This window comes from Macrotis lagotis, chromosome 1 (assembly GCF_037893015.1).
Source record: "Macrotis lagotis isolate mMagLag1 chromosome 1, bilby.v1.9.chrom.fasta, whole genome shotgun sequence".
In the NCBI taxonomy this organism is placed as follows: Eukaryota; Metazoa; Chordata; class Mammalia; order Peramelemorphia; family Peramelidae; genus Macrotis; species Macrotis lagotis.
Genome location: NC_133658.1, coordinates 54,109,609 through 54,134,170, shown reverse-complemented (window position 1 = coordinate 54,134,170; position 24,562 = coordinate 54,109,609). Strand labels below are relative to the sequence as shown.

General features: G+C 37.4%; 1 protein-coding gene across 12 annotated transcripts in view; it reads left to right on the top strand.

Annotated features, from left to right (window-relative positions):
- BANP (BTG3 associated nuclear protein) overlaps positions 1-23,768 on the top strand; it is a 273,136-nt gene extending 249,368 nt beyond the window's left edge. For all 12 annotated transcript variants that reach the window (XM_074201520.1, XM_074201509.1, XM_074201494.1 and 9 more), the window contains 2 exons: positions 659-802; positions 22,909-23,768. In XM_074201520.1, the coding sequence (XP_074057621.1) occupies positions 659-802; positions 22,909-22,980 (216 nt within the window). In that variant the 3' untranslated portion in view covers positions 22,981-23,768. The remainder of the gene's footprint in view (positions 1-658; positions 803-22,908) is intronic.
- The last annotated feature ends 794 nt before the right edge of the window (positions 23,769-24,562 follow it).

Sequence of the window (24,562 nt, the reverse complement as noted above, 5' to 3'; positions counted from 1 at the left end):
TGTGTGTGTGTGTGTGTGTGTGTGTGAGTCTTATTTAAAAAATGTGTGTGTGTGTGTGTGTGTGTATATATATATATATATATATATATATATATATATATATATATATAAAACAACCAAATATTGTTTTAAAATGATTTAAGAAATGCAGTTGAGCCCAAAAGTATTTAGCATCTTCCCTTGGGATCATTTGATTCCATTGCTTAGTAGTGCTGTTTTTGGAATACTGTGTTCTGTTATGTAATGGGACAATAAGAAAAATAAATGGTTCCAGGTGTGCTGAATATTAACTCTTTGAGTGATAATTCAGATGACTTAAGATTTCATTCAGAAAAATAAAAATAAGAAACAAAGACAAGAAGAGGACCAGGGTTGGCATGCTACCAGGTAGGAGAGGAATAATGGCTAGGACAGGACATTTCTTTAAAGGTTTTGTTGAACACCAGTGATTGAAGGGTGTCTGATACTTTTGAACTACCATTGAATAAAATATGGCTATAGTCTAATTATTTATTTGGAATTAAAATGAAATAATTTTGCTTAAATTATTTAATATCATTAATAGTCTTCCCTTTTATATCTCATTTCTACTTGCAGGTGGTGATTAACCTTAGTAGTGGTGGTTATTTACAGTTGTTCTCTGGGTCTGTTTTTGCAGGTGTTACAGGGTGCTCAGTTGATAGCACTAGCTTCTGCTGATCCGGCCACTGCAGGAGTCGATGGCTCATCTCTCCAGGGAAGTGATATCCAGGTCCAGTATGTTCAACTGGCTCCAGTGACTGACCACTCAGCCACGAATCAAGTATGTTATCTCCCCCATTGAAAATAGCTACTTTATAAAGGGCATATTTCATGGTGGGGAAGATGGATTTCTAGAGACTTCATAAAGAAGTCCTTAATTCCTCTGTTTTTAGCCAGATTCTTATTTCACAAAAAATCAAAAGGCAAATCTCATTGAATCTATTACATAAAGGCTTTTGTTTCCATTTGAGTCTTAATATTATCAAGTCCTGCTGGCTTTCAAGGAGCCTGTTTCCCAGCAAGTTCTAACCAGCCTACAGTTTATATGCTACATGGTTATCTTCCTCTCTCCTTTTTTTTTTATCTTCTTACCTAGTCCTTCCCAGTTCCAACTCTGTTGATCTGATATTCCATCTCCTTGTCCTCATTTCAGATCTTCTATCTTCAGACTCTTTCTCCCTTTAGTCTACCTTTGATGAGAATTTTATTCTATCTTCTAACTCAACCTAAGGCCTTAGTCACTGACCTCCATGTTATTCTTGACATAATTGGGGCCATGTGATTTATCTCTTCATCCAGGTGAGGATTCCCCTATTGCCATTGTCCCTTCCATTGTATGTTCTTTGTTCTAACAGTTGAACAGTATTGATTTGTGTTGGAGCCTCACTTTCTTGTTGCCCTTATGATCCAAATAAATGAAATTTTAAACTTGGAGGTGATTTGAGAACTAATCCAATCCAATTCATTATCCTGTGCATGAATCTTCTCTATGACTTATCCAACAAGTATTCAACCAACTTCACCTTGGATAGCTAGTGATAGTGAACTTACCATTTCATGAGTATATTCATTTCATTTGGGGCAGACTCTTAACTGTTATTGAATTTTTCCTTATCTTGACAGGAATTTCTCTGATTTTAACTTCTATCACCAGCTCAAGTTCTGCTCACTTAAGCCAGAATAAGCCTAACCCTCTCCTTTCCATGACAGCCCTTCCAATATTTGAAGACACTTAATTATTATCACATCCACCAAGTAGTCTCTTCTTCAGCTTAAACATTCCTAGTTCTGACATAGTTTTGAGTTTGCTCATCAGGATCATCCCATACAACCTTCTCCCACAAGTGTTCTAGTTGGTTTAAAATATGGTTCCCAGGGGCGGCTAGGTGGCACACCAGCCCTGGAATCAGTAGTACCTGAGTTCAAATCCGGCCTCAGGCACTTAATAATTACCTAGCTGTGTGGCCTTGGGCAAGCCACTTAACCCCATTTGCCTTGCAAACAACAACAACAACAAAAATCCCTAAAAAAAATAAGATATGGTTCCCCGAAGGAACACGATGTTCCAAGATGATCTCACCAGGACAGAGTCTAGTACAATGTGGAAGAAGTTGTTGTTGATTTGACTGGCATGGAATGATCACTTCCCTTATTCTGGACATTTTGCTTCTTGCTAATGTGACCAGAGATCAGCTTGGCTTTTTTGTCATCTGTCATGTCAATTTGGAATGATGAAATTTTAAGGCCAGTTCGTTTCCTTATGAGCTACCATGTAATTCCATTTCCTCCATTCTGTGTTGGTAAAGTAGTTGATGTTTTTAAATATGACTGTGGGACTTGACATTGAATGATTACCATTTAATTTGATCCAGTTAGTAGGCTGGAACAAGGAGATGAAATGTCATCCAAGATGTCAGCTTTCCTTTTCACTTTCATGTGATTCACAAATTTGATAAGTAGTTTATCTGTATCTTTACTCCAAGTCATTGATAAAAAATGTTGAACAGAACAGGGCCAATGATAGCTCTTTATTTGGGCATCTCAGACTGGTATCCTATAGATCATCAAACTCAACATGTTCAAAACTGATATAATTCTCTGCATACTTTTGCCTTCCCCTACCCCCCAAACCTTTCAGTCTCTGCTTTTGTTCTTTTTTCTTTCCTGTCCCTTTCCAATGCACCCTCAAGGAGTCTCCAACCTCAGCTCCTCAATCTCCCCCTCTCCCCCTGTGATATTGCTGAATCATGACACTCTGAATTTTGCCTTACCTCTGTCATTTATTCACTTTTTTCCTACTCACTAAGCTCTTTCTAGTCTAGTCCCACATTGCTGCTCCCCTGGACTCCAGCCAGAATTGATTTGTACTTGCCTCCTGTCTCTCCCTGCCATAGTTCTTCCTCATTCAATTGTCAAAGGGATTCTTCTCACTCTCCTGTCACTTCCAGGATCAACCAGAAAAGTTCTTCACCCCCTCACCAATTCCCACTCTACAACCCATCCACACCAGCCTAGACAACTGAAGAAGAAAAAAACCTATATTGAGTGCCGACTGTAGATGGCATTCCCACAGTTTTATTGAATGTGTCCCATATGGATTGGGTCAGCTCACCGTGTTTTTCACATATCTCCATCTTGCCTACAGAGGTGGCCATAGGACGTCCAGACCCACACACACCTTCATAGCTGACCTAGAACTTTGGGAACGGAAGCTGGGGGGTTGGTCTGGCATGCCTTAGTGAGCTCTGGCTAACTCCTTGTGGTCCCTGCTTCCCCGCTGCTCACCAATTATCCATTTAATAATTCATTCTAGAATTTTTCTGAGGATCAGTTATGCTCCAGCCTCCACCTTCAGTCCAATGCTTCATCTCCTGTCTTGGGGCCTTGGGTTTCTGGTTGGTGACTCTTCACCCTGTTTAGCCTGAGTCAGGCCCCTGCTGCTGTTCCTTGACATGTCATGCTCCTGTGCTTCAACCTGTGCCTCTGGCCTGGGGGCTGGAGGCTTCTGTTTGGTGAGACCTTCCCATCTCCAGCCTGACTCAGACCCTCTCACTGCCATCTCAGCCATCTTCACACCCTGTTCCTGCCTTCACCTCCATATCAGCGAACAAACTCCTGCCTGGGGTGTCTGGGCTTCAGAATGATGAGTCCTCACAATTTCTAGCCCAAACCAGACTCTCCTGTGAATGCTTGGTGACTCCCTCACCTCTCCCTGTGACCTCCCTGATTAGCGCTCTCCCGTTAGAGTGTAAGCTCCTTGAGAGTAGGGCCCGGGGCCTTTTGTCTTTGGCAGGGCCTGTCACATAGGAAGTGCTTAATAAATATATTTTTTTCATTCACTCATTATCTTGGTTTGACCAATTGTGAGTCTGCTCCACCTATCTGCACCCTAAGCTTGCACTTGTCTACATTGCTCACTGAGGACATTGTGAGAGGTCTCCCTTAGATACCTCACTGATTCCAGATGTAGGTCTTAGTACCATTTCCCTAATATAGTCACCTGGAAAGCTTGCAAAGAAAAGGAAATGAGGTTCACCTGGTATGACTCCTAGTAATCACTGCTTCTCACAGCACTCACAAATTATCCATTTAATCATAGTCTCATTGAGCTAAGAGTCAGAAGGTATCTCAGAAGTCATTTATCACTTTAATCCCCATTTGCCCATTCTGACCTAGGATTTTTCTGAGGATCACTGGCAAGCTCGCTCAGCAGTCTTGAACTTTCCTGATTTATTTCTTGCCATTTTTAGAAAATTGAAGGATTTTATTCGTCTTCACAACCATCAGCACCTTTGGATCATTGGTTTGGTCTATTTGTACATGGACATTTTGAACATTAATCAGTTTTTGCTTTATGATTCATAACATAATATTATGTTGATATGAGTATTACACATAAAACTGTAAAAACCTTAAAAATATAGGTTTAAAATAAAATGACAAAAAATAATAGGTTAGACATTTTAAAGTTTTATGCTCTAAGATTTTTCCCTCTAAATCTTAAGGTAGAGGCCATTTCAAAAATATGATCACACTTGGACTGGGAAAGAGTTGAATGTATACAGAAAACAGAGACTGGGAAGTTATTAACCTTCTTTGTGGCATAACCATGAAAGTTGCACAGTATCTTTACCCAAAACTGCTCCTTAAAGACTATCATTCTTATATGATACTATCTGATCCTGCTGTCTCTTCCTGGCTGGACAAGTCTCCCAGCATCCTGATCACTGTCCTCCTGAGTTTGTAATTAACATAGGGAGAGATACCCAGGAGTCTTCACTGATATGTGAAGACTCAGTACTCTGTAAAGAAATCAATCTTTTTACCAGGATTGAGACATTATTATGCTTTGACATTATCCCTCATTTTGATCATAGATGAAATCATTGTGTCAACTATATAGATCAACTAAAGAGGTATAGGAAAAAAATAAGGGGCATGTCGGTGGGAGGGATAGCATCTCTTGGAGATCTAGGGTCACTGGAAGAATGGGCAGGTAACAAACATTTCTATGGGGGGGTATAGGGATGAATGACACATTTATAGAATCAAGGGGAAAGTTATGACCATCAAAAGAGGGGAGCCCCCTTTGATCAAATAACCCATACAAATAAACACAAGAGGGAGAAAGTAAACAATAATGTAAACTTCCAGTCTATTTCTTCTTTCTTCTGGAGTCCTTTTGATGCAGTTCTGTGGCTTCAGATGTTGTTCTAGAGGTCCTCTTCTGTTCAGGTTACTTGTAGAGATCTTTCTAGTAGAAGAACTTCTTAATCCAACTTTTAAACAAATCAATACTCATATTTTCATCACTAGGAAATAAAACTCTGGAACTTCTTAGATTATGGCAATTTACATTTTGACTTGCCCACCATCATGTTGATATACACAGAAAATTCAGGTACAAATAGAAATTAACCTAGTTTTGTTTTGACATCTTCCTTCCTTTCAGTCATTCATTCTCAGGACTGATAGGTGGCACAGTGGATAGAGTACTGGCCCTGGAGTCAGGAGGACCTGAGTTCAAAGTCAGCCTCAGACATGTGATTACTGTGTGACCTTGGACAAGTCACTTAACCCCATTGCTTTGCAAAAACAAAGAAAATCATTCATTTCCCCTATTTGGAAAATGTAAGTCCAGTTAACAAAATAAACTCATAAAAATGAGGATTCCACTGCAAAAATGAGTTATTTAAAGATGCACTAAATTACTTTTGGGTTTGTAGCAGATTCATTTGATAATCACTTTTAGAACAAAGAGTGTCCAATAAGTAATGCTACAAATAAAACAATTTTAACCTTTTGCAAATATTTAAAATGAATCAAAAATCCCTAACTGAATAATTCATTTTCTCTTTAAATATTTTTAGAAACAGACTACCATAGCATTTGACTGACACCAGATGACACCAGTGGTAGACACTAGCTTAAAACATGAGTATTAGAACATGGTATAAATTTTTATACTTGATTTTAATGTTAATTACCTGACATGATTATAGGAATTTACCATAAGGATCACCTGACATGTTTATAGGAATTTACCATAAGGATCAGAAACATAAGAAAAGGAAAAATCCCTTCATTTATTTAAATGTCCATTTCCAGGCAGAGGTCATGTGGATAAGCAAAGGCCTTAAGCCAGACTTTTAAGTCTGTCAGATGATACATTTCCAAATGTCATATTTGGGACATCAAGTCAAAAGAGTTCAATCTCAGAATGTGCCAAACAGCCTCTCTTACCCTCAACCTGTCACCTGCAGTGTCCAAAACCCATGGGGTTACTGGCATCAACAGAACATTGGTTCAACCTCGTTTCCTTTGCTGATCATACCTGGAGTCAGACACAATAAAAGTTAATTCAGCAATCCCATAAGATCTTAAATATCAAATTCCAAACATTCAGACCATCAGGTGAGTTCAGCTCACAAGGATCAAACTAATTATAATCTCATATTGGCACCACAAAAGAGCATCACAAATTATTTTATCCATGTTCTTATAAACATGAGCAAAAAACCATTACTTGCGGAATCCTTTTCAAAAGCAATTAAAACATCTTCAGGTGACTTTCAAATAATTTGCATATAGTTCTACAGGTGTTTTAAATTCCAAGTGTAACATATAACATAAAACACATTAGATTCCAAATAAGATGACATATGAATTTATTACCTTCCATTAAACATAATCTTTCCATACAGAAAACTTATTTTTTTAGAACAAAGCCACAAAGAAGTTTTCTTAAAGCTTATCTTAATGGCTTTTACATTTTGTTTAAGTTTATTCACTTCTACCCAAATATACTCATATCATATAACACATATTTATACTATGGAATCACAACAAATTTAATCAAAACTAGAAGAACTTTTCCACTTGCAATGACTGTAGTAATTGTAAATGCTTTTAATATCAACCCAATGGCAACTTCCAATTTTCTGTGAAAATTATAAGCTATATCATCACATTGTTGCAATAAATTAGTTTATAGATTTGAAAAGTTAGTAGAATTTATACATTAAAAGAAAAACTTTTACCAAAGTCTTTTTCTGAGTTATTATTATTTTTTTTTTTAGGTTTTTGCAAGGCAAACGGGGTTAAGTGGCTTGCCCAAGACCACACAGCTAGGTAATTATTAAGTGTCTGAGACTGGATTAGAACCCAGGTACTCCTGACTCCAGGGCCGGTGTTTTATCCACTATGCCACCTAGCCGCCCCACTGAGTTAAAAAGCACAATAAGTTTTCCTTATTTTAAAAGGACAATCAGAACCTTCATGAAGTACATTAATTGTGAAATTGTAAAAGTGATGGATATCTTTCTTATTCAATTTTTTTAATAAAAACATTTTGTTTCCAAATTAATTTTTTTTTTAGGTTTTTTTGTAAGGCAATGGGGTTAAGTGGCTTTCCCAAGGCCACACAGCTAGGTAATTATTAAGTGTCTGAAGCTGGATTTGAACTCAGGTCCTCCTGACTCCAAGCCTGGTACTCTATCCACTGCGCCACCTAACTGCCCCTCCAATTATTTTCAGTAGTAGTTTCTATCAATTATTTTCTGGCAGGTTTTGAATTTTACAATTTTCCTCCCCTCCCCCCAACAGAAGGCAGTATGATAGTCTTTACATTTGTTTCCATGTATGCATATATCAAAATTAAATGTATGAAGAGAAAAAAAATGTCCTTAAGGAAGAAAGAAAATATTAGATATCTCATTCAATTTTAAAGTAAAAATAAATCTTTAAAGTTGGAGTTTATCAAACCTTAATACCATTTTCCTTAAGCTAAAAGAACTTTTACAAAAGGAAAGGTCTCTTTGCTTAAGAGAGAGAGAGAAGATACTCAATGACAAAGTTCACTAAATACCTTCCTCTATATCTTAACTTTATCACTAGAAATAATTCCACATTAAATCTTCAAAATAACATATGTCATTTAAAATAAGCACAATACATAATACAATAAGCATAACACATAAGAGATTTTTTCCTTAAATAATAACTCCACTCCTTTAGGAGACTCACTTCTCCCAGCTAGAAAGGGTAGGGGATTTCAGACTCACCTATAGGAAAGGCCACAACCAGCTAGTCCAGACAACAGCATTTGCCTTTAGCTTGCTGCTTGAAGAGGCTTGGGAGAGGGATAAGGAGAAGAGGGAGAGAGAGCCAGAGAGAAAGAGGGAGAGGGAGAGATCCCTGCTAGTCAAACAGAACTGCAGAAATATAAAAGGCAACTGGAAGTAGCCAATCAAGACACAGAATGAGAAAGTATTAGTGTTAGAACATTTAGAAATATCACAATATCATTTTTAAACAGTTTAAAACTTCTTAAGTTAGTGTTTTAAAATTACCTTATATAGGAAATCAGCCCCCCCCCCACACACACACACACACACACACACACACACACACACACACAGCACTCTTTTTTTTTTTCTTTTAAACTGATCATAGATTGACCTCTAAATGAACAAACAAGCAAAAAGTCCTTTACTTTCTGCAGTTTCTAACTTGAACAGTTGATATCAGAATAGGATTTTCAACTTCCATCCTTTATTCTGAAACCAAGCACTTGATTATTTCATGAGAATTCACTAAACCATCACTCTTTCATGATGGTAGAATTCAGTCTACCTCAAACATGAGCACATCCTAAAGAATTTCAAATCTGAATTCTACACTCCCAGAAAAATTTCATAACTTCTCTTTTGATTTATAATTCTAATACATATACACTCACACACATATCATTTTTAATGTTTACTCATACCTTCACATGCTTAAGACCATCTTATTATTTTTAATATACTATCTGTTTAACCATATTTCAGAGTGTTCTTTCTAATGAACATGCCTTTTTTTGCAATAAGGTATTAACAGTTCTTATTCTTACAACCAAGTGGCAATTAAATTTTTATATTCATATCACTAATTTTTTTCTGTTATAGCTTACATTTCCTTTAAAAGATAATAATATCAACAAAATTTTCTTAAATGTTTTTAATCCTCAAAACTATTCATAACCTAGCAGCAAAACCCTTTCAAGTTACTTTATCAATTTATGAAGAGGAATAAGATATTTCTTTTAAAATTTAAAATGCTGATTTTAAAAATGTATTTGTTTCATAGGTAATTTTCATCTACAATTACCTTTCAAATCAACAGTTCACATAAAATAATACTAATTTATAATCTTTAAAATACTTTAAAATACTCAGTTAAACCTAAACATCTCTATTATTTCTTAATAAAAACTGAGTTCAGGAGCGGCTAGGTGGTGCAGTGGAATCAGGAGTACCTGGGTTCAAATCTGGTCTCAGACACTTAATAATTACCTAGCTGTGTGGCGAGTTCAGAATAGCTGCATGCCTGTGATTTTTAGATTTACAGACAGGCAGAGATGAAGGATCCAGGAGAAAAGCCTCCAATGTGAAATGGGATAAGATAAAAAAGAGGGAGATAAGTAGAGGGAGTTAGAAGGGGAGAACTGCACAGCCAGGTTATCAAAGGAGAAGTGTATGGACCATTTTTACCTAAGCTAGGAAAAGAAAAAAACAAAACTCTTATTCTGAGAGATTTTAATTTTCCACCCATTTTACAGCTGAAAAAAAAAACATAAAGAGCAAAAAACTGGTTAGAGAGAGCAATCTCTTGGCTGGGAAACTCACTTTCCCAACTCCACTCCTTAAAGACTCACTTCTCCCAGCTAGAAAGGGTAGGGGATTTCAGACTCATGTACAGGAAAAGCCACAACCAGCTAGTCCAGACAACAGCATTTACCTTTAGCTTGCTGCTTGAAGAGGCTTGGGAGAGGGATAAGGAGGGGAGGGAGAGAGAGCCAGAGAGAAAGAGGGAGAGGGAGAGATCCCTGCTAGTTAAATAGAACTGCAGAAATATAAAAGGCTACTGGAAGTAGCCACCAAGACACAGAATGAGAAAGAGGCAGGTATGAAATTTTCCCAGTGCCAGTCACAAGACTGTTAGATCAGAGCTTAATGAAAGTTAGGAAGGAAAAAAAAAACAGAAACCTTTTTCTCCCTCAAAAGCAACACAATTTTCAAGAAAAACCTGACCTATGGCACCTAGTCATGAGTTTTTGGAAAAAAACTAGATCCAATTTCCCCTATTTCCTTTCTGTGAAACAGAGAAAAGTGAGAGGAGGGCAGGGAGATGCTGCCCAGCAGGGGAAGGAGATTGACCAATCAGGACACAGAAATTATGAACACAAGTCTGACCAGGCAGAGAAAGTGATTCTGCTTGTACCGTTGTGTAGAATTGAGTAGAACACACAATTAAAAAAAATAATAAACTGTACAAAACATGTAAACTGAGTCAGAGAATCTTTAAAGAAATTCTCATATGAGAGAGGTACCAGAAACTCCAGAGAAAACTCCCTTTGCTCTCACACTAGAGGGTCCCCAAAACACAACACAGGCAGACAACAGGGTGCCAGACAAAATAATCCCTTACCTAGACACTCCAAGCAAGGTGCCAAAGACCTAATTTACTAGACCACTTTCTAAAACAAAAGTGTCACACTTAGGTCTAGGGATAAGTCCTCAACACCCATATATTTAAAAAAAAATACTAGGCACTTATCACCAAAAGTGATAATCCCTATAATCAGAGGTAAAAATCTAGAGAATATTTAATTTCACAATAAAGCAATTGAGTTGAAAATTGGAAGCTTTACCATTTGTCATGATCAGTTTTGATGAGGTTCAAAATCTGTCTTACCTTTTTTTTAGGGACACCATTTCCAATACTGTTAAACGATAGTCAAAATTTTCTAAACCCACAAATTTCAACTTAAAACACTAGTTAGGAATAGTTAATGGTATTTGAAAATTTACAGATCTCTTTCTTTCCAAGGAGCACATCTGAGTATAGCCTGAGGACCTGTCCCTCCTTAAAAAATTCCCATCCATCTGAGTCAGGCTACAAAAAACTGTTAAACAGAAATAACTGTAAAAACCTTAAAAATATAGGATTAATTTATACTTTTTGTTTTTTCCTTAAGGATATGATTTCTCTCTCATCACACTCAATTTGGATCAATACACAACATGGAAATAAAGTAAAGACTGACAAATTGATTTCTGTGGGGGTGGGGTGGGGGGGAGGGAAATAAGATTGGGGGAAAATTTGTAAAACTCAAAATAAATAAAATTTTTAACAAGAAAACATAAGATTAAAATTAAATGGCAGAAAATACAGGTTAGACATTTTTAAGTTTTATTTCCTAAGATTTTTCCTCTAACCTTAAGGTGGGAGCCATTTCAGAAAAAATGACCACACCTGGACTAGTTGAGTTTTTTTACAGAAACAGAATAGGAATTTTAAACTCCTTTTTGGCCTAACCCTGAAAGTTGCACAATATTTCTGCCGAAAACTGCTCCTCAAAGACTATCTTTCTTGTGTAATACTATCTCATTTCTTCCTGGCAGAACAAGTCTCCCAACCTCCTGATCATTGTCTTCCTGAGTTTTTAATTAACATAGGGCAAGATACCCTAGTAGTCTTAATTTCTTACTGATATGTGAAGACTCTCTAAAGAAAGAAATCTTTTTACCAGAATTATGGTTTTGAGAAATTATTATACTTTGATAACAGTCACTTAACATACAGAGACTACATTCTACAATTTTGATTGTGAAAGTGTCCCATATTCCCATCAAAATCTAGTGGTATTTTGTTAATTCTGTTACCACACTTTTTTTTCCCGGCTATAGGGAGGGAAGATTAGGCTAGTATCCACCGAGCTGCAGCAGACATAGAGCCCATTCTCATTCAATCCCACAACATGGCAATCCCCTGGAAGTGGGTCCAACAGAACAGAAATGGAGCTGGTCAAAACTTTAGTGGCATTCAGTCATAGGATTGAGCCCTAGTGGCCAAGGTGAGATAAGGAGATTCAGTCTCTTCCTCCCCACCTCCCAATAAAGGAGTTTATTAAACTTCCTGGCTTAAATAAAAAGTTTTCCAGGACTTGTCCTTGGTGCTGGATTCTCAAATCTGTTCCAGTTGAATTACTTTTTCTACCTGACCTGTTTACTCATCTATTTTACTGTGTACTTTGTTTTCCTCTTCCTTTCTGGTATGATTCATTGCTAATCCAGACCCCAGTTCTTATGTACGCTGTGTCTTTTATTTACCACCACCACCACCCCACCCCCTCTTCCTATCTTTTACTGTTTTAGGCTAATCTTGAATTTCCATGTGCTTTTTGGACGACCAGGTTCTCTGCTAACTTTAATCTAATGTTGACCCTCTACTCCAAACTAACTTTTAAGCATGTTCTTTCCTCCTGTCATATACTCAGCACCTATTTCCTTCTACTTCTCCTTTTTCTTCCCATTCTCCATCACTCCATCTGTCTTTGATTCCTCTCCTTTCTTGCCTTCACTTCTGCCCACCATCCTATTTGCTGGCATTAATGGCAATACTTCATAGTTTGACAAATGATACAATCATAGAATTTTTGGAGCTGGAATGGATCATAAAAATCTTCTAGTCCAACTCTTTCATTTCAAAGATTAGGAAATTGAGACTCAGAGATAAAGGTAAAGGCTTCTAGGTCTTCTGATGACAAACTCAGAACTGTTTCCAGGATTGTGTTTTCATTGTTCTGGCTGACTTAGATGCCGGTATCTTCTCTTCATTTCAAAGGGTTTACCATTTCCCCCCTCATCTTGGGGGGGGGGGGGCATGTGAACCACTAGACCAGGTATGTCCAATCTGCTGCCTGCAGAGGCTGGGATAGGGGTATGGGTGGGAACTAGAGCCATTCCAGTGGTTTGAATAGAATTCTTTGTTGAGCTCAGTTTTGAGGTGTGGGTTGAGCTGTATTTATGAATAATTACTGAATTCTTTATGCAGCCCTTGAGGGGTTCTTTTTTTGGGTGTTGCAGTCCAGAAAAGCTAAAAGATTGGACACCTACCCCTGCACTATCATATACCTAGCTCAAGCTACTTATATATTTCCTTCTTCAAACATGTGAAATAACCCATCCAGGTTTTTTGTTCCAACTAAACACCCACTTATCTGCTTCCAATTGCTTCTCCTAGGCCATGCAAGTATCTATTTTTCATTCAAAAACATGCTAAAGGTTTGGCATTGTGGTTCCCATCTGTAATCCCAACTATTGGTGAGTAAGTAGGGAAGCTGAGGTTAGTGGATCACTTGAGTGCAAAGATTCTGAGGAGTCAAAAATAACATTTTCTTTTTTTTTTCTTTTTTTTTTGGCTTTCTAGTTTTATTCTAAAATCTTCAAAACTTAAGAAACCTAGTTTTGGAATTAACTGATAATACTAAAACCATGGCAAGTAGTTCATTTTGACCCCCTAATTAAATTTTTTTATGATTCATATTATTACAATAATTTTGTTATGAGTAAACATAACCCCCCCCCCCCAAGAAGATGAGTAACCTTAAGAATAGTGAGAGAGAGGAAAAAAAAAATGTACTTTAATCTGTGTTCAGATTCCAAAAGATCTGTCTCTGGGGTGAGTTGCCTTCTTTATCATAAGTCCATCAGAGAAGTTGATTCAATATTTTTTCCCACAGTTGCTATTACTAGCTGTATTTCCCTGCACTCTATTCCTCCCCACTCTCATTTATTCTATTCCCTCTCTCCTTTCATCCTGGCCCTGTCCAAGAGTGTGTTGTATCTGAGTACCTGAGTATCCTCTCCCACAATCTTCCCTTTCTTCTATCTCCTATTCCCCCCTTCCCTCCCCCCATTCCCCCTTATCTCATCCCTTTCTTCTCATTTTTTTCTAGGGTAAGAGATTTCTGTACATTATTAAGTGTGTATGTTATTTCCTCTCTAAGCCATTTCTAATGAGAATGAAGGCTCACTCATTCCCCTTGCCTTCCCCCATTACACTCCATTGAAAAAGCTTTTTCTTGACTCTTATGTGAAATTTATTAGCTTCTTCTTCATCTCCTTTCCCATTGACTCCATCTTTTTACTATATCATATCATTATATTCTACTCCTTCCTGTGTCGTGTCCATATATGCTCCTTCTAACAGCTCTTATGAATGAGAAAGTTCATATAATTTAGCAATATCTTCCTCCCATGCAGGAATACATATAGTTCAATATCATTAAGTTTTTCATAGTTAGTCCTTCTCATCCACCCCCTCTATGGTTCACCAGTCCTGTACTTGGAGATCAAACTTTCTGTTCAACTCTGGTTGTTTCAATAGGAAAGTCCCTTGTTTCATTGAAAGGCCATCTTTTCCCCTGAAAGAAGATGTTCATTTTTGCTGGGTAGTTGATTCCCAGTTATAAACCAAGATCTTTTGCCTTCTAGAATATCATATTCCATTCCCTATGAGCCCTTAATGTAGATGCTGTGTAATCTTGACTATGGAGCCTCAGGAGTTGAATTATTTGTTTCTGGAAGCTTTTAGAATTTTCTCTTTGATTTGGGAATTTTGGACTTTGGCTATAATATTCCTGGAAGTTTTTCTTTTGGGATCTCTTTCAGTAGGTGCCTAGTGAATTCCCTCAATTTCTATTTTACTCTTTGTTTCTAGGATCTCAGGGCAATTTTGTTGTATTATTTCTTGCAAAATGACATCTAGGCTCTTTTCCTGGTCGTGACTTTCAGGTAGCCCAATTATTTTCAAATTATTTCTTCTGGATCTGTTTTCTGGTTGTTTTTCCAATGAGATAGTTCACATTTTCTTCTAATTTTGGGCTTTTTTGGGATGAGTTTTATTTCTTCCTGATTTCTTGCAAAGTTATCAGCTTTCTTTAGTTCCATTCTGCATTCAAAGGAGTTATTTTCTTCAGAGAGTTTTTTTATCTCCTTTTCCAGCTGGCCAGTTCTACTTTTTAAGGCATTCTTCTCCTCATTTGCCTTTTGTTTGCTTTTTTTTTTTCCATTTGCCCTAAACTGGTTTTTAACATATTATTTCCTTCAGTATTTTCTTTTTGTATTTCTTTCACCAAGCTGTTGATTTGATTTTCATGATTTTTCTGCATTGCTCTCATTTCTCCTCCCAATTTTTCCTCCACCTCCCTTAATTGCTTTTCAAAGTATTTTTTGAGCTCATCCATAGTCTGAGCCCATTTTCTATTTCTCTTGGAGGTTTTGGATACAGAAGCTTCGATTTTGTTATCATCTGAGTATGTGTTTTGATCTTCCATGGGACTAAAGTAATTCTCTATGGTCAGATTCTTCTTTTTCTGTTGTTTACTCATTTCCTCAGCCCAAGATTAATTTACAGCACTTCCAAGAATTTGGAGTTTTTTGGGGGGACACCCCACTGGGACCTTTATTCCTCCAAGGGCTTATGCTCTCTTGCCTGTGCTTTGATATGTAGATAACCACAGCCCTACCCTCTGCCCTGGAGCTGTAACGAGGGGCCCTGCTTGGCTATCTCAGTATGGAAACCCAAACTGCATCTTGGATCTGAGTGTGGACAAACAGCAGAGTCCTGCCCCCCAGGGAGGGCAGAGATATTTCTGCTTTCTCCCCCGGCCCCCTTACCTTATGTGGGCTGTGCTCTGGAGGTGCAGGGTGGTTTCTCCTGAGTCTAGATGCAGGTTCTGTGGCCATTGCTCCCTCACTCCATACTTGTTTTGGTCTAGCCAAATTCTTTCCCCACCCCTTCAAGCTACTCCCAAGCTGTTCTATGACCTGGGCTTTTTCCAACTCCCATTCCTGGTGAAGCACACACCTTTCCCGTGGAACTTCTAAGTTATCTTGGACTGGGGAAATGTATCACTCAGTCTTTCTGTGGGTTCTGCCCCTCTAAATTTTGACTAGAGTCATAATTTTACGACTTTTGGAGTTCCCTGAAGGAGTTCCTGGGAAATGCTGCCTTCATGCTGCCATCTTGGCTCCACTCTTCCCAAAATAACATTTCTTGACATCTATTCTGGACCACTTTAATAGTATATTCACTTATAATTTTTGTGGTGTTTGAAACTAAGAATTTTATTTTTCAAGTTCTATCAAGTTCATGAATATTTTATAGAGTTTTAGATAATACTATTGTTTGGTAACTTCATGTGTATTCAACAAAACACGGTCCTGGTCTTAGTGATGAATTCATTTCAGAGCCAGCTCTCATTTTGCTTTGAAACTCTGAAAAACACCACCAAATTCATGGTGAATTTGACAGAACCTTTGGATATTACAAAGATGGATTGTTTGCTTTTAATCTTTACTTATCTCATGTGCCACAGAGTGGGTAGTTTATTGGTTTTTTTTTTTTTTTGCTCCATTGCTAAGCACATGCATCTGTTTCCCACATGATTGGCAACAATAGCTAACGACACTTGTGACACTTTACATTGTGTTAGGTTTTAATAGTGTGGTTAACCACAAAGATTTATAACACACTCAAGATAAACTGGAAAGGAATGTGAAACATGATGGAGGAATAAACTAAATGGTGAAAAAGGGAAAAACAATCCATCATGTAGCTAAAAACAGTTTCCTTGTAACTCATTCTTTGATATAAAGTTAAGTATAGGAATTATATATGAAGAGATATAAAATATCTCTCCTCCACCCCTCTCCACCCCTTCCCCCAGTAGAAGAGGCAGATTGATGTTATTGGAAGGTTCACAGACTGAGAGGAAGGAGATCTGAGTTCAAAACTCAGTGGGACACCAAGTAAGCTGCCTTGTCTTTCTAGGTCTTTATTTCTGCAGCTATAAATTAAAGAACTTGAATCAGCCAATCTTTATGACACTTTTCAGTTCTTCTGGATCTATTATCTAAGTCTATATGTAAATCACACACACATTTTTGTATGGATATTTTTTTTTTTTTATTTCACCAGTTTCTTCCCTTCCCAGAAAGCTATTTTTTAAAAGAAATAGAGGGAAAAGAAAATGTCTGAAAACCTGTGTAGTGTTCTGCATCCATATACACCTCTCACCTCTGTCAAAGAGAGAGGGTGAGAGTGTCTTCTTTTATAACATTCACTTTTTATTGTTTCATAGTTTTTCTTTCCATTTACATTATTGTTATCATTTCTTGGTTGTGCTTATTTCACTTTGTATGAGGTCCTACCATTTTCTCTGAATTCATCATTTTTTTACAGTACAGTTAGATTCCATTGCATTCCATTTAGTCATTCCCCAAGGGATGGGCATCTACTTTGTTTCCAGGTCTTTGCTATTATGTAAAGTGGCTACTTTACATATTTTGGCATAGATAGGAAGTTTCAATTTATTGTGACTTCCTGGGGGGGGGGTTATATATACCTACTTATGGAACTTTTAGTCCCTGTCTTTGCATAATTCCAAATTGCTTTCCAAAAAAGTTGTAATGATTCACATCTCCACTGATAATGCACTAGTGTACCTTCCCATGACCCCATCTTTTGACTTTGCCAATTTACTGAGCACGTTTTTTTCCTATAAATCTTCTATTAGATTTAGATAAGAGTTTATCACTCATATTCTTTTCACTTAGGAAGATGAGCTAGAAAAACTCAGAAGTCCTTCTCAACTCTTTTTTCCTAAATTAAAAAAATAATTTCCTCTCAACTGTTAAATCTTATGTTACTGTCAACTTAATCACTGCTTATTAAGATTTAATGTGAAATTCATGTGTTTGGCCATGGAAGTCTGAATACAATTGTTCATAAAACTTCATAGACTTTAGAGCTGTAAGGAACCTACTAGACCAACTCCTTCATTTAGAGATGGAAGAAACTGAGCAAAGAAAGGAAATGATTTGCTCAAGGTTACATAGAGAAGTGTCAGTAGTACCCAGATCCCTTTATTCCAGAGGCAATTGCATTTATCACTTTATCTTAATTCATTTGCCTTTTCAGTTATTTTTCAGTTATGTCTGACTTGTGACCCCATTTGGAGTTGGTTTTCTTGGCAAAGATACAGGAGTGATTTGCCATTTCCTTCTTAAGCTCATTCTAGAGATGAGGAAACTGAGGCATACAGGGTAAAGTGGCTCACCCAGAATCATAGAGCTAGGAAGTGTCTGGGGCCAGATTTGAACTCAGGAAAACAATCTTTCTGACTCTTGATCTAGCACATTATCCATTGCGTTACCTCATTGCCCTTTGTTTAATTCATTCAGATAGTGAATTAAATGCTCTTTTTTTTTCCTATTAGAAAACAGAGCTTTTGGGTACCATATAAAACATTTTTCTCATCCAACTAAGCAACAGATGTTTAGAGTCCATAATAGTATGGTTTAGGAGGGATATCAGGGGAAGGGGAAGGAGCAGAAATGAATAAATATTTATTTTATGGCAGTGAACTAAGTAAGCACTTTGTAAAAATCTCAGGTGATTCTCAGAATAATTCTACAATGTAGGTGCTGTCATTAACCCCATTGTATAGTTGAAGAGAGGTTGTAGTAGTGCACAAAACAAGCAGGAAGAGATTATGCAATTATATTAGAAATTTTTCAATTTTCTTTGGAAATTAAGACAGCTAAAATCCAGTATGAAGATGATAGCCTTTACAGGCTTTTTGCAAGGCAGTGGGGTTAAGTGGCTTGCTCAAGGTCACACAGCTAATTTGAACCTGACTCCAGGTCCAGTGCTTTATCCACTGTGCTACCTAGCTGCCCCTAAAGGGTGTTTTAAAGCTTATAAAGTACTTTACAAACATTACCTCATTTAATCCTCAACAATCCCCAGAAATCGTTAAGCTATTAAGTGTATGGGATTGAATTTGAACTCAGGTCTTCTTGACTCCAGACTCCACATTGTATCTATGATACCACCTAGGGGCCTTGAGACATCATAAAGTACTGTTAGATATAAGTTAGAAGAAGCTGGGCTTGGTAGGATGTACCTGGCTTGTCCAGCTGGTTTGCATAGTCTGTCAGTTCAGGGCAACTTACCCTGTAGATAGGAAAGCTGAAGTTTGTAATTTCAGAAGGAAAAGAATTCTTTTTGTTTTCTTCACTATAGGTTGGCCACACCCCACTGATAAATGAATGTACATAGTATGCCCTGCATTCAAATGGCATTTACTTTGATAGTTTGTACTCTTAATAGTATAGCTGCATTCAAAATCTGCAAAGTGACTTGGTTATTTTGTTTACAAAAATGAAATGAAACTGAGAGTTGTGAAGTCATTGGGAGGCCAGCCATCTTTAATTCCATTGGCCCTTCCTAGATATTGGGGGCATATTTTTCTCACACTCAAGGAAGAGCACAGACATCCTTCAAAACAGATGTTGAAATTGTTTTACTTAACTTCTTTAAATGTTTATTATTCCAGATTTTCTTTTGAGGATTTTTTTACATGTTAGAAGAAGCCAATGTCATTCTGAAGTTTTATTTTATTAAAAAAAAAAGTACAATTCTCATGCTGTGAGTGCCTAGAAAAGTCCCTAGTTAATTTTCTTCTTTTTTTAAACAAAGCTTTTATTTTTCCAATCACATGCAAAGATAATTTTTGACATTCATCATTATGCAAGCTTTTGCATTCCACATTTTTCTACCCCCTTCCCTCCTCTTTCCTCATCTAGTTATCTTGCTTTTTAAATTTGACCAATCCTCTCTCCTATCTCATCTACAAGCAGGGGAAATATTCCCTCCAAGACAGCTTATTGATCTGTCCTTGATTGCTCATAAATCTGTGAAAAGGGCTTTGGCATCAGAGACTCATTTCAGATCCTGGTTGTTCCTATGCTGTGTGAATGAGTAACCATGAACAAATCACTTCATCTGTCTGGGCCTCAGGAGTTCTTATTCTAAAAACAAATTCTGGGGTTTCTTTTAGTCCTCAAGCCTAGAAAGGAGGTAGGAGGCACATTATATTATATAGACTGATGAATCCAGTCAGGAAGACCTGAGTTCCAATTCTGATTCAGGCACTCCTAAGCTGTGTGACCTCTGGACAATTTATGTCAGTTTTCTTATCTGAAAATTGGGTATAATAACTAGCACCTTTTTCTTCTTAAGGATGACAAGATAGCATTTGTTATATCTTTCACAAACCTTCAAATGCTATGCAAATATCAGCTAATTGGAACTTGATGCAACATGTAGCTTTGAACAATAGCAGTGGTAATACTACTTTTTATGGTCTTGGTTGTAACTAGAGGTCCTTGGCTCCAGTCTCTTTCTGACTTTTCCCATAGTATCTGCCTCCTTAGCAAGAGTCCTCCCCTCCCCCTCCCTGTCTGCCCACAGATCCAGGGTTCTTTAGCAGGGTTACCCTCTGCTCTCCACCTCTCCTTAAAGAGCATCATGTTCAGCATCCCCTTTGGTGGCATTAGGGAAGCAGGCCAGTGTTTTGACTTTTCTCACTGCAGTTGAGCCAAAGAATATAAACTGTTTCATTTTTTGTCTTTTTCATCCCCAGAGCCTAGCAAAATGTCTGACACAGGCTGGACATTTAATAAATCCTTATTGATAGATTTAATATCCTTTATATCGATCATAATAATGCTCCTTTTCTCACAACCATCTTGTGATTCAGGTAGAACATTCTACAGATGAAAAAGACAAGTCAACAAAGAGGCTGGGTGAATTGTTCCCTCCCCCTCTGTTTTATCAATGTGTTCAACTTCACACAGCCAGTGTCTGACTCAAAATCCCATCTTCCAATCCTACACCAATGTTCTTTTTGTGGCTGCAGTATATGTCTCATAAAATACCGTGGAATGCTAAGATAGATATAATAAAATGTCCAGTCCTGGCATATCTGTATTTTCTTCCATTACACCTGTTCCTTCCATCTTGTCTCAGTGGGCTAAGAGTGTGTGTCAGTGTGAGTGTGGGTGTGGGTGTGGGTGTTTGTGTGTATGCAAAATGTCTTTCTAATGCCAACTTGTTTTTTCTTTTCTTAAGATTCAGGTTTTTCCTCTCTTCTCCCCCCACATTCCTTTGTCATTTTCCTTGTGCTTTTTACTACCTTTCATAAATGGTAGCTCCTGTTTCTTCCATTTGAAATTTATCTTCTCATTCCTGCATACTCTCTTTTGCCTTATGACTTAGTTACTAGCTTGAGAAACGGTTCTCTCATTGTTTTAGGTCCTTACCTTGTCCTTAATCTGATACAGAGATTGCAAAGATGGGAGAATAACTTCACTGTATTAGCCCTATGGTTCATTCAAAGCAGTGTTTTATCCCTGAAAGGGAAGGGAGCATCATGGAATATGTGCACTCACCAATGATACCCATAAAACATTCTAATTTCTCCTAATGACTCTTTCCAGGTCCTTTCCTTAAGTCTTTTTGAAGGTATTTGTCACCACCCATCTTTTATTTGTTCCACTTACCTTTTAACCTTCCGTGAAAACCTTTAGTTCTAGGATCTGCTAGGACATTTTTACCTTATGATACAAGCTCTTTAGGATTAAACTCTCATCTGGCTTCCTTCCCCAATCCAAATATGTTAGAATTCTCTTCAGGTGTGGAAGCCAAAAAAGGGCAGAGTCTTATGCCCTGCTTCTGTTCAGGACTAGAATATCGCTTATCATATCCTTTTTGGTGTTACCAGATAACTGTGGATAACCCAGGCAATTGATCAGGTTGCCATCTTTAGGAAATAACCTTAGTACAGCAACCATTCAGATTCACTGCCTTTTCCTTTTCACCTTCTGTAGATTTTTTTCCAAAGAGGTTCATTAGGTTGTCCCAGTGATTCTTTAATTGGCCTCTTCCATGTGCCTCTTAAGTAAGGAGATTGATTTTCACCAGCATGATGGTGAGGCTTTTGAATTTTGAACAAAAAGTACCCAAGGATTTATTTACTAATTGGCTAACCATGAACAACAATTCACTAATATCCTTCTTTATTCCCTTCCTCTCTCCTTCGTGTCTCCCTCTCCCTCTTCAGTTCTCTTTTTTTTCTTTCTATCTCCTTCCCCTTTCTTCCCTTCTCCCTTCTCACCTATAAATTGAGGGAGTTGGACAGGGTCTCTACTAGCAGTGAATGTATAATCCTCTGTTCTTCAGATGAGATAATATATGTAAGAGCGCTTCACAAACCCCCCAGATACTATTGCTTTTATTTTTATTTAAGAAAATTTGTCTCATTTCTTGAAAGTAACCATGTGTAAGAACCTCTGTTTATCCTTGGCATCCCTTGTCAAGGTATTCCACAGGTTAAAATTTTTTTATAATAATGCCCTATTTGTGTTATTAAAGACATAATACGTAGGTTAAAAAGTATAAATGTATTTGTCAGGTGAGTAAAAATATTGAGTGGGGATGGACATAAGAGCTATTTTTAAGAGGAAGAATTGACCAAATGAATTATGTCATCCAAGTGAAACAGTGTGGGGGTAGGAAAGGGAATAAGCATTTATTTAGTTCCTATTCTGTGACAGGTATTTTGCTAATATTGTCTCATTTGAATTTCATAACAACTCTGAGAGGTAGGTATTATTAATCTTCCTTTTTTTTAAATAGTTGAGGAAATGGATACAGAAGACACAGCTAAAATCTGGGGCAGGATTTGAACACTAGTCTTCCTGGCTCTGGGACTGGGTGCCATCTACTGCACCACCTAGCTGTACAGTAGAGTAGAAAGACCAGAGCAATCTCAAGTCTTGCTGATTCTCATGTATGACCTTAGTCAAATCACCTCAGTTATCTAATTCTCATTTCTCCCATCTAAAAAACTGGAGTTAACATTTCCACTTATATCAGAATGAGTATCAAAATGAAATAACATGTAAGGTATTCTGTTAATGTCTTGCTGTTATTTTTGCTTGAGAAAATAGTGCAGAAGGAGAGAGAACTAAACAGAATGTTGGGAGACCCCATCAAATGAGAGCCATTGTCCTAGCTGCCATATGCAAACTCTTTGAGTTATTACCCTTTTGATGTTTGGGGAGAGGGAGCCTGAAGGTGGTTTTGTTCTATTTGTTCAATTTCTTTCATTATATCCTGATAGATTTCCTTTCTAAAAATTTGTTCTAGAGCACGGATGCCCTTCAGTCCACTATCCAGCCAGAAATGCAAATTGAGCATGGTGCCATCCAGATCCAGTGAGGCAGAAATGGGAACTCAGGTGCTGCAGAATCCAGTTACCTTGGCTATGCCGATTGGTCGTGGCTTCCATCCAGAGACCTAAGGCGGGGAATGATCACCAGCCTTACTGATTGATGATCCCCTGTATGTGATCATTGTTCTGAAACCATGTTGTCCTCATGGTTTAATGCATGGGAGGTCAATATATATATATATATATGTATATATATATATATATATATATATATATATATACATACACACACACATATATTATATATATATATATATAGTATATATGTGTGTGTGTATATATATATATATATATATATATATATATATATTCTGTTAGAGTGCACTTAGAGACAGCAAAATCCTCCTCCAAGGACAAAAAAATTCTCCTGCAAAATCAAAAGTTCAAAAATAAATTAACATCCCCCACCAGCAGCACTTCCCATTTCTTCTGAGTCATATACTGTTGGGAGTCTAGAGAAAGATGGATGCAAGCATGGAGCAGATACTTTACTATATATAGAAAAATCAAGAACTAAAATATTTTTCATTGTTTAAATGGCTTTTTTTTAATTTGCTATGGTGTTTATAACAAAAAGAAAAAAACTGGAAAAAAAAATGAGTGTAAGTATCCAAGGCCTTTGGCTAAGTGTTTTCTGTTCAGTGTAACGAAAATAGGTATTTGAAAAAAGACTACTAACAATTTTGATGGAATTGTTGCTTAAACTACTTTTCTAGGAGAAAATGCTATTGAATTGTAATTATGCATTTCTAATGAAATAAATGTGTATTTATGAGCACAGTAGCTTTAATGCTATTGAACATCAGGGGAGTTCAATTTCAGTATCACTTGACATCACCCCTGGCTTGAGGCATGGGGTTTGGCAAAGTCCCAATCATTGCTTAAAAATAGGTCATTCTGGTGTCTTTTGTGGTACTCACAGTACCTTTATCTTAAAGGAATTGATGTGGCTGTTTCAGATCGTTTCCCATATATTGGTTTTAGAAATGGATGTAACTCTGTAGTTGCATCTCTCAGGAACTTGTCCTACAAAGCTGAGTCTTTCAGTAGTCTGTTTGCTTAGGGAAGCACAGATTTGTGTGACCCAACAACACAGGGCACTTGAGCTTGTCACTTGTGTTCTTGACTGAGAATTCCTCAGGTACAGGTAGACTGTACCAGAGCCCTTATATTCCATTCTGGGGATATAGTTATCTCCCAAGTGGACATAACTTGGGCTGTGAAGAGGGTAGCGATGTTTTCTTTACTTTCTTTTGGTTAATTTTGTTTATCTGCTATACTCTTAACTGTTTATGGCTCTGAGCAGAAAAGAGATTGTCATGGAGCTTTCAGGATCAGAGTGCAGCATCCTTGGAGTCAGCCCCGGGAGTGGGTCTCCTAGATCTCACCCTCTACTCTGCCGAGTCATCTCAAGGAAATCATCTGTATTTGGGCTGGAGGAAAAAAAACTTCTCTTAAAATATAAACTATTTTTTTCTGAAAAGTGAATTCTGGAAATGACAGGTCTCAGTGGAGTTGTAGGGTAGAGAGTGGCCCAAAGTATACATGGGGTCTTCCCATCCATCTATC